This window comes from Gouania willdenowi, unplaced genomic scaffold (genome assembly GCF_900634775.1).
Source record: "Gouania willdenowi unplaced genomic scaffold, fGouWil2.1 scaffold_191_arrow_ctg1, whole genome shotgun sequence".
In the NCBI taxonomy this organism is placed as follows: Eukaryota; Metazoa; Chordata; class Actinopteri; order Blenniiformes; family Gobiesocidae; genus Gouania; species Gouania willdenowi.
In genome coordinates, this window is record NW_021144942.1 from 18240 (window position 1) to 29420 (window position 11181).

The following is an 11181-nucleotide window of genomic DNA, read 5'->3' on the forward strand; positions in this document are numbered from 1 at the left end:
TTCAAAAGTGGTGTAATCTTCCTCAGCCAATCAGGGTTGCCCACCACTCCTCCTGCTGGCAGCCAATCCTGGAGAGCATCATCAACTGTTCCGTTGAAAGGACATCCCACTCTGTTACAGAAACACCCCAGGCAGCAAACAAACAAGAACACAAACTAAACACTAAGTAACGGCGAGGGCCGTAACAACAGGTAACCTAAAAATATTGTGTACAATCAAAAGGCCTGCATACTGCCCTGTCTGCGCATGTGCAAGAAAATACCGCCATTTTACTATCTTCTGGCAGGGACTTTCTCCACCACGAGGAATTTAATTTTCAGCACCAGAGTTTTCTCATTTCTCAGTAAGTAAGCAGTTTATAATTATTGTTGCTTATGGTTATATCTCTAATTTAAAAAAGTGTCTGTAAAAAGTAATTCCTAAACACAATTATTATTTGTATTAACATTGTCAAGGTTATAGCAGCTAGCTTTGGCTGTACACGGCCGCATGTTAGCAACTCTTCTCTAAACTAACATAGGTCAAAAAACTCCATTAGTTTAATGTCAGTATCAAATTAATGGCTCACTAAAGGTTGGCGTTTGTCTTATTTTAATTGTTTTTCATTTACGCAGCTAAATAAGATTATAGGCTTAGCAATTATGTTTCCCACTAGTTTGAATTTTAAGCCTGCCCGGTTATTGAGTTACTCCTTACTGTTTAGCGATATTAAAATTATGCCGTCCACTTTGGTATTTCTAGAAACAAAACTTTATTAAGTAATTCCTTTTATGAGGTTGATTTGCTCCCTCACAAATAGTTAATTCAGCGATATCATGTGGCCATTTAGAAGAAACGCACATACAGGATGTAGCCATTTACTATTTTTTTTTTTTTTTTTTTTTTTTTCATTCATTTACTATCTGAAAAGAGAAAAAATAAATAAATTACTTTCAGCAAAAACGTATGTGTAATATTTGTTAGAAATGTGCGAACATTGCGTTTCTGTTGCATTTCGATGGGGTATTCATAAAGTTAGCTCGTAATGTCTCGGTGCTTTTATTTTGGTAGAGAACATTAACGTGCACTGTCATGATCCTGTCTGGAAGTTTGTCTGGACCTGTCCTCCTGTTTGGAAGCTTCGGCACGCGACTACCTCAACCTAAATGAAATAGGCACAAATGATAAACCGGAGCAAGTTAAGTCAGGTTGTATTACGGGGGTGAGGAGGGGAGGGGGGGTAATCCCCCGCAACGTTATGAGAGCATCACAACAGGTTAGTAACGCTAACACTATAAATCACGTTATAAACGGACCCGTTTGGCGACAGCCTTCCAGTGGCGGATGCTTTAAGACTACAAGGGAACCTCAGCTTCCCCTAAAATCAGTGGTCAAATATGTAGTGTTGTGTGTACATTTCATTGACTAAATATATGACAGAACACATGTATGTTTAGTTCAGAATCAGCTTCTTATAACAGGAAACTGACAGTGACAGCGTGACGTTCTTCATTCATTACCGCAGCGTCACAGTGTTAATAAACAGTGGTGAAGTTCAGCTTCAATTGAAGTCAATGGCAGAGGATTTAGGGGTTGATCCACTGCAGTCAAACTAGACGCTCATTGGATAAATGCTCGGTTATGACGCACTTAGTCCCGCCCATCGGACGCCGGGCTTCACAGGAGGTCTATGGAGCAGTGGGCTGGATCTGTCTGTTCCGGACGCTGGAATAATGGATGATGATTGGATGATCTGTCTCAGGCTAATTCAATTTTGATTGACAGCGAAATGAGCCAATCAGAGAGTATGACGTTGTAAGCACACAGGCGGGGTTTTCAAATATTTCAGTCCGTTGCTCTGTGTTGACACGGAGACTTTGCTGATCCTCTCATAGCGAATTAACTTCTGACAAACCTAGTGTCTGTTTTTGGTGTTTGTGGAGACTGTTACTGCTTGTGTTGTGAGACTTTTGACCAAACACTCACACTCCAGCGCGCAGCAGCTACGCGCGTGCGTGCGTGTGCGCGCGCGTGCGTGTGTGATAATCTACAAATAGTTGTTGACAACAAAATGTGAATTGTACTAAAATTCACATTTAAATAAACAGATACATTTTCTGAAGTAGGCAGAAAATGAGCTTCCCCTGCATGAAAGACCAGCAGCCGCCACTGCAGCCTTCACATGTTATGTCAGCTCATCAAGCTCACATTAACTTACTATTTTGCTTTTCCTGGCTGAGAGGGTAAAATAATTAAGTACTGAAGTACTGTACATATTTTAAGTAGCCTTCTACATGTATAGAATATTTTTAGTTTGTCTGCTTACAAACGTTTAACCTTTGGTACAAAAAGCACTTTGAATTGCCTTGTTGTTGAAATGTGCTATATAAATAACCTTGCCTTGCCTTGCCTTACAAAATCTATAGAGTTTGCTCATTACTTTTACTTGAATAATACAGTAAAATGCTCCAAAAAGCTTACTGTGTGCATACTAAAATAACGTAGTGTTCCTTCTTGGAGAATTTTCCTAGATCCAACTCAGAAAATGTCACATCACAGTTTAAAAACAGCAGTCTATCAATAAATGCATTACTAAATATAAAACTATACTTTTAAAAAGTAAAGATCTTGTATGTACTCTTCTTCTGCCACAGATGTTTTCAGCTTTTTGTATTGATGTTATTGCACAATGAATGTGCTAATTTATGCTGTAACAAATGTATGTGTTGACCTGATTTAATTTGTGCTTTATTTCTTTCAACATTGCATACACTTTACTCATTTCATGTTGCAGGTTTCCTTGTCTATGCTCTAGTTGACGTTTGTGTGCTGAAAGGTTGAGGCTTACCATTTGGGGACTTCATATTGTTTTGGGAAGTGCATTTTACAATCAAACTCTTGACAGTAAGTGATCATATTTGTTTTCTCAATGCAAAAACTAATTCTAATAACTCATGTTAGGATGGTGTTACTCATCATTTTAACATTTCTATGGATTGTTATTCTGTTTACTTCTTGTATGAGATTATTAAGGCCCTGTGTCCACCTAGTGTTTTGTTGAACACCAGCATCTTTTTCTCTTTTCAATGAAGAGAAAGCATTTGCCCACTTCCTCCTTCCCCTGTGTGTAATCAGAGCATTAAAAGAGGGGCCGTCATCATTATTAACATCATAATTAATTATTATCAATCTCATTAGACATAGTAGTAGAACATACTTCCTATTTGATGCTCATAGTTAAGGAAAAAAAAAATCTCAGATATAAAACATGCCATAAAAACAGTGGGGTAGTGCTGGTTATACAACATACAGAATTGTGGTTATACAGCGCCTTTTGTTCCTCAGTGCACAAACGCTGAGTATTACCTGGTGTTTTTACACTTGCAAAACTGCTAGGTGGACACACAATCTTAGCCATTACTTAAAAAAAAATCATAGCTTGTATCTTTTTTAATGTTCAAAGTTGATGCAGATGGCCATGCCCCTAATGTGACAACATAACTAATGTTTTCCCTACTCCACCCCTCCTTTTTTCTCTTTGTTTGTCTAGTTAATGTGGCAGTGTAAAAACTGTGGCATTGAAGTGTCTCGGCGTACAGAACTTCTTCAACATTATAGACTAAAACATAGTCATTTTGGGCGCAGGCATCAAATTAAGTGTATACACCCTGATTGTCCATGCATTTTTAAAGCTTGGAATTCACTTTTGACACACTTGTCAAGGAGTCACACCAATAACTTAAAGCACACAGAGTCATTCACTACATTTACCTGTCAGCTATGTGGCTGTAGGGAACTTGGATCAGAGTATAAATATTTTGTCCACATAGGCCATCATCTGAAAAACAACGAGACCGTGACATGTGTGTTTAAAGGCTGTGAATACAAAACCAACGTATACAGTACCTTCAAGTCCCACAAAAGTCGGAAGCACAGCTTACATTCGTTGGCAGATTTTAAGGAAAATGTAGTACAAGGAATATGTGTTGCTGAAACTGGAGAGTCTTCTGTTTCAGACAAAGAATTTTGTGACGACAGTCTGTCTGATGATGTGGGTTATGTTACTTCAAATGATCAACTAGATGTAGTAGAACACAAAATTGCTGCAGTATTATTAAAACTTGAGAATATATTTCATGTACCAAGTGCAGCAATTGATGAATTGCTGGATGAATTTCAGTATTTGTTGAGCACAGCATCTTCGTGTAGCACAGAGAAAGTAATTTATGACACACTGTTCAGTCATAATCTTCAATTAGACCAGACAGTAGTTGAAGAACTTACATCTACTCTGTGTACATCTAATCCTGTATACAAGTCAATTGGTAAGGGCTGTCCTTTGGCAACATCATTTAAGCGCAAGAAGTACTACAGAGACAATTTTAAAGTAGTTGAACCAATAGAATATATTTTGGACCACAAAGATAAAAGAACATTACAGTATGTTCCACTACTAAAGTTCTTGCAAGAGCTCTTCACAACTGGTCAAATTCTAAATAGAGCTTTAGATAGCCACCTTGTGTCCGAGGTTAATGTTAATGAGGGCAAATATAAGTCTTTTCGAGACGGCTTGTTTTTTAAAAACAACCTTTTTTTGTCAGGGGGTGAGTTGCGAGTTTTGCTAAATTTATATATTGATGATTTTGAGATTTGCAATCCACTTGGCACGTCTCGTAAAAAACACAAGATCTGTTCCATTTATTGGAATTTCAGTAACTTGCCGCCAGGTTGCCATTCTTCATTGTCATCTATTTATTTAGCCTTACTTTGTAGGTCTGATGACGTGAAAAAGTATGGTTATGAGAAGGTCTTAGAGCCCTTATTAAGGGATCTAGTCATTTTAGAAAATCAAGGCATTTTCATTGAACAGCTTGGAGACTTTGTTAAAGGAACAATCCAGTGTGTAGTGGCAGACAACTTAGGCGCGCATGGAATTGCTGGTTTTATTGAAAGTTTCTCAGCTCAATACATGTGCCGGTTTTGTCATGCACAGAGGTCTGAAATTCAGGAGAAAGAAGTGAGTTCAGGTGCGTTTACCCTCCGCAGCAAGGACATGCATGAAATGCATGTCAGATCAGCTCTGGACAGTGCACAACCGTGCCATGGTGTAAAAAGGAAGTGTGTTTTGTCTGCACACCTCTCTCATTTCAACGTCTGCACTGGCTACCCCCCTGATGTTGCACATGACCTTCTTGAAGGCATAGTGCCATTTGAGTTGGCACACTGCCTCAACTTGTTGATCACAAAAAAATATTTCACACTTGAGAGTCTTAATGAGTCCATTCAGAAATTCCCCTTCAAGTGGACAGACAAGAGTAATTGTCCTCACACCATTCCTCGGACATTCATGTCGAACAAAAGTATTGGAGGAAATGCCCATGAAAATTGGAGCCTTTTGCGGTTTCTTCCATTTTTCATTGGTCAGCGAGTGCCTCTTGATGAGCCAGCTTGGCAGGTCATTTTGGACCTTAAAGATCTTGTTGAACTAGCTGTAGCACCAGAACACACAACACAATCCATTGCTTTCCTTGAAGCAAAGATTTGTGATCACAGATACCGGCTAAAAGAGGTGTTTCCAGCAATGAAGCTTTTGCCTAAACATCATTTTGTGGAACATTACCCACAGATGATCAGATTTTTTGGTCCACTTGTTGGATTGTGGACGTTACGATTTGAGGCAAAACACAGTTTTTTTAAGAAGGTTGTGCGCCATACACACTGCTTTAAAAACATACTTTTGTCCCTGGCAGTGAAACATCAGTTCATGATGGCATATCACTTGGAGTCAGCCACAACTGGAGAGTCTGGCCTCACTGTCTCAACTGTGTCAACTGTCTCTGTAGACATTTTGCATCAGGATGTGCAGAGAGTTCTGCATCTAAAATACCCTGATATCCCTCACATTCAGCTCACAAAGAATGCATCTGTTAATGGTGTTAACTACAGGGAAGGTATGATTGTTGTTCATGGCTCAATTGGTGGTCTGCCAGAGTTTGCAGAGGTTATCCAGATGATTGTAGTGGACAACAGACTGAGCTTTATTGTGAAGGAACTTAGTGCTTGGTATAGGGAGCATTTTAGGGCTTTTGAGTTATGTCCTACATCACAAGTCTGCCTCGTCCAACTTGGTGCCTTAGTAGACCAGTACCCCTTGGCAGACTACAGGATCGGAGGCCAACGAATGGTGACACTCAAAAGATTCATAAACATACAAGGTTTGATTATGGTAATTTGTATGTTGTTCATGTGTTTAATGGATTGATCAACTAATCAATTAGTTGGTCAATAAACATGGTAACAAGAGGGATGCCTCACATTTCTTAAGAGCATACATTTTTTATATATATATATATATATTCTCACAGCAATGGAAAACAGAGAATCTTCTTTAGGAATGATGTATCCAGTGCTCTGATACTTCTACTAACTTACCCTCATGTTGCCATCAATAATAAAAATGTTCATGTTATGGACAACACATTAGAAATGTAAACCACAAATGAATGTTTAAGTTGTTCCTGTTACACTATCGTGTTCAAAGAAAGAACTACCACACAAACTAAGTAAAGACAAACAAAACAACTGGTACAATTCAGTGTTTTGTTTTTCTAACAATTATAGTCATTAATTACAGGTAAGTTACTGTGTGGCAGTGTCTTTCTATGCTACTTGGTTCACCATATAAAGTAGCTATTAGGGATGCCCTGATTTTTTTTTGTTCAGCCTATGCCAGTCATGTATGACTTCTGTTATAGAGGGTGGATTAACAGTTTGTCAGACTACATATATTTTGTCGTAACCTAAAAGTAATTTTACTGACTGGACCTTGTTAAGTAAGCTCAATAGCTTTTACTCTGCTGGTTCCAACATGAATTTTATCTGTGGATAACAATTTTTTATTTAATGACTTATTATAATGTTTGGGGGATTTTACCACAGCTGCATTGGTTTCGGATGACAGACCAGCAGCTGCAGCAGTAGCTGACAAATTGACAAAGTTTTCAAGCCAAAAGTCAAAGGTGCTGATTTTTAGTTTAATTTAAAACACAATGCTGATGTACTTAATACTACTTTTAGTCTAATCTCATACATAATGCTTCTCTCAGCCGCAGACACCAGACTGTTAAGCAAAGGTTATTGGATAAGTGACTGTAAGCATTTTTTTATGCTGATTGGCTGAGCGATCAATCAGGGTATCTCTAGTAGGTATACAATACTTCATTAATGACAGTACACAATTTTAAGGTATTGTGTTTTTGTTTTGTCTCAATATGTAGATTGAAGAATGGCACATCCAAAATTGAGAGTCATTGTAGAGGACAATGACTACAGAAGACTTGATCTCCCTTCAGGAATGCCAGAAACTTTGACAGAGTTACACAACACAATCCGCGAAGCATTTGGAGTTGAACATGATTTTAACATTCAGTTTATGGATCCTGACTTCAACAACGATTTTATGAACCTTACCACAGTACAAGACCTTCAGGACAGGGGGACTATCAAGCTGGTGTACATGCAAAATGTTGTGGGTGTGAGTCCAGTTTCTTCACTGAGGAGTACCCCCAGCACTTCTTTGTCATCTGAAACACTAGTAAGCAGCCAAAGCTCTCCTTGTGCGTCCTCAATCCATGCATCATCAACAGACTCTGACAGCACCATCATCCTGAAACATTCAGACAGTGAACTAAGAGAACGTGCATGGCCACGGAACTTCCCTATTCCTCGCTTTTCTTACAATGTTGAAATGCAACTTCAGCAGGGAAATGAGAGCTTCAGAGACACTGGAAATCAACTGAAGATTGCTCCTGGACTTAAGTCTGAAATCTTAGAGAAACTAGCAGAGGAGATCTTCCTGTATACAGCATATCCACAAAACTATCAAATCGATGATGTAGCAGGGGCACTCATCAAGAAATTTCCTTGTCTGAAGGAACAGTCAGCAACTGGTTACTATTCATGGATGATTAGCTTAAAGTATAAAATGGCCAATTACAGGACAAAGATGAGAATAATTGGCTGCCCCGAAGTGACTGTAAATGCCTTAAAAAACAAATCCAGTGATGAATGCCTTCCAGCAAAAAATGTAAAGAAGCCTAAAAAGGCTGAAGTCAACTTCTTTCCTTCACACCCTGCTGGCGAAACAGATGAAAGCCTTGAAAAGGTTCGACTAGAGCTGCTGGTTGATATCAGACAACGAAACACTGCATCACGTGTCAGAGAGAAGATGTCAAAAACTTTCTCCTACAGAAGAAAAGAAGTGGTGCAGGAAAAGCCAACTGCTGGAGAGGTCAAAACCAGGTGGCCTGCTCTTTTCCACATCAGTGAGGTAGGCATTTACTGCACATCACTTAATTTGTGTCTACTTTAGAGCAGAACCTCCTAAATTAACATCTTATTTACTATACCCTGCCCCTTGATGCAAAGAAAAATACTTACATTTTGGGAAAGTCTTTCTCTTTCTTTCACTGTATCATGTTTATGTAGCATACATGAGCTTGATCAGAACCCCTGCCTGCTTTGGCTGATTTGATTTAGATTGCTTACCCTACCCTTAGTTTATCGGACAATGTTTGAAAACACTGAACACAAACATTCATGCTATCAAAAATTGGCTTGTTTAATGAGGAAGTCAATATAAGAATGGATTTTACAATATTACAATAGCTGAAATATATTATCACACTGATAACTGAAGACAACATTGCTGTTTGTCCTATCTTCATTTTTTGTTTTACAGTTAAATGCTGAATTCCAGAGAATAACAACATTACCTCTCGAAACAGCATTTATGGCCCAGTTGGATAAGCACCTACCCCAGCTGAAATCTGTTTTTCAGAAAAAGGGAGCTCAGGTTGGCCAGAAACTTGCCCAACATCTGGAAGTCTTGCAAGAGGTAAATATGTGAACACAATTTTGGAATATCAATAGTCTTATACACTAAAGGATGAAAGGGAGGTGACGTGGCCCTTCATCTTTGAAACTTGAGAATCTGAAAAAAGGGGGCATCCCTAATACATTTTTCAAGTCACATGTATTTATTTTTTTAAGCCAACATGGGTTGTGAATATGTAACGTGTACACTGTACATTATCTGGAGGTATAGATGCATCAAGAAGAATTTTAATAATTTCAGCCTAATCTTTTCATTCAGGAGACAAGTGACATCAATCTGAGAAGAGAAGCAGTCCTCAAGGGACTTTGCATATACCTTGGAGAAGATGATGCTCATCTGATAAAGGAGTATATGGTGAGGTATTGTTTTTGCATTTGTCTGTCTTGTGTCCTCACATGTCTTTTAGCTATTATTATATTATATTATAGCTATAATATAATATATATTATATAATATTATATTATTATATATAACTATTATCTCAACTACATTAAACGTCAACAGCACGACAGTGGCAGCTGTAGCTAAAGGCACAGAGCTTAACAACAGAATTTAATCTCTGAGGGACCAGTGCCAGATGATGTGTGTTCAACAAACTTAAAGCAGCAACTGCGCAGTAAATAAAGATTAGACCGCATACTTGGCTATACCTGTTTGCTAAAAGTAAACCAAGGAAATTAATTTTATTTAATTTAAATAAAATGGCTCATCCCATTGAACTTTAGTGTTATCATTATTCGTAGTAGTAAGTATATACACCTATGTTAGGTTGGAAGCATGTGTATGTGAAAATCCTTACTTTTGACCATTTCCTATGCTTCAAGTTTTTTTTTTTGAAGGTTCGTCATAACCTTACAATGACATTAAAGAAAATATTTCAGTCTGTTTTACAGAATTACACTGTTTCAGGGCGGTGTAGGAAACATGCAGTTTCTGTTCAGCTGTTTCGCTCTTTCTACTACATTTTTGCCAAGTTTAGTTACCGATCTTGCTCACTGGTGTGAAGTCAGCCTAACGCAGTAATTGTATAAGGGGAGGCGGCTTCACTGGCAGTAATAACGGCATGTATGTGCCAAAGCCTCAGTCAGATAATAGCGCCATCTTTTGGGTAAGATACTATACCACAACTAAATAGCAGTGTATAGGAAACAAATAAGTCTATTTATATTATGCTTTGTGTGGGTCACTGACAATAAAGGTAAAAGCACAACCTAATATAGGTAACATAAGGCCAACTGCGCAATAGTTAAATCAAAGAGAAACTTTTCCTGACAAATGTAAAGCCTTTTATTTATGCCCAGTCATAATAAATGTTTTCTTTTGTTTACTTTTTCTCAAAATATACAGGACATCGAAGGAGATGACATCCTGAAAGACATAAAGAAATCTCCTATGGGCATTTATGTCATCAACAAGGAGGGAGGACGGCCGAGACATTTTGATGACATTGGCATTCATGTTGAGGGAGAAATTCTTCTAGACAACATTGGATCTGAAGCTCAAGCCTGCGCAATGATGCTTGGAGTCATTTATGCTCTAAACATGACTTACCCAAAAGAGCTAAGATACTACTACGAGTTCATCCAGAAGGTACTGATGCAGATGGAAAGGGGAAAGCTGTCACCCAGAGTTCTTGGACTACGGAACAAAATGATTGCTGGAGGACTGTAGGAGTACTAAAGCCACACTCTACATGTAATGCACAGTACATGTTTTTTGGGTCGGGGGGTCAAGAGAACATTCACTCTGAAGTCAAATGCATCGCTAAATGTTGGATGTTAAAAATAAATATTCCTGGACTGTTATTCGGATGTGAGAGGACAGGATCCTCTTATAATGTTCAATGTTAACAACAAATATTGCAGGACTGTCTTTTAATTTGGTTGTGAAATAACACATGTTGAGGTCCAATACATCTAAATGTTGAACATGATGTTAAACACAAATATGCCCATGAGAACATTTGCAAACTAGTCCTAGCATCTGTTTAAAAAGTTTGGTGTTGACCCCCATTAAGGGAACGTTCACTTATACATATCCAGAATATGTTTCAGTTTAAAAACAACTAAATCAGTAAGAGCATGTTCATTTCAGAGGAACAGATCAAAGAAAACCCTTTCTGTTGGACAGCCACACACCCGGATTGTTAATTTTGTTATTAAAGATGCATTATGTCCTGTATTGAAGGATTGCAAACAGCTCAAAAGAGACCGGAAGAAAAGAACAAAGGAGCCTGTTCTTTTATTACACTGAAGAAACTAAGTAGAAGCTTGTTGTCGTTCATTTATATTTGAGTGAGACTATAC

The 11181-nt window shown here is 38.2% G+C and overlaps 1 protein-coding gene across 1 annotated transcript; it reads left to right on the forward strand.

The window, feature by feature from the left end:
- Positions 1-1089: 1089 nt before the first annotated feature.
- Positions 1090-10546, forward strand: LOC114458826 (uncharacterized). The gene is made up of 6 exons (XM_028441206.1): positions 1090-1255; positions 2774-2883; positions 7257-8308; positions 8819-8875; positions 9134-9229; positions 10223-10546. Exons 3-6 carry the CDS (start codon positions 7265-7267, stop codon positions 10544-10546), a joined length of 1521 nt encoding a protein of 506 aa, XP_028297007.1. The 5' UTR covers positions 1090-1255; positions 2774-2883; positions 7257-7264.
- The last annotated feature ends 635 nt before the right edge of the window (positions 10547-11181 follow it).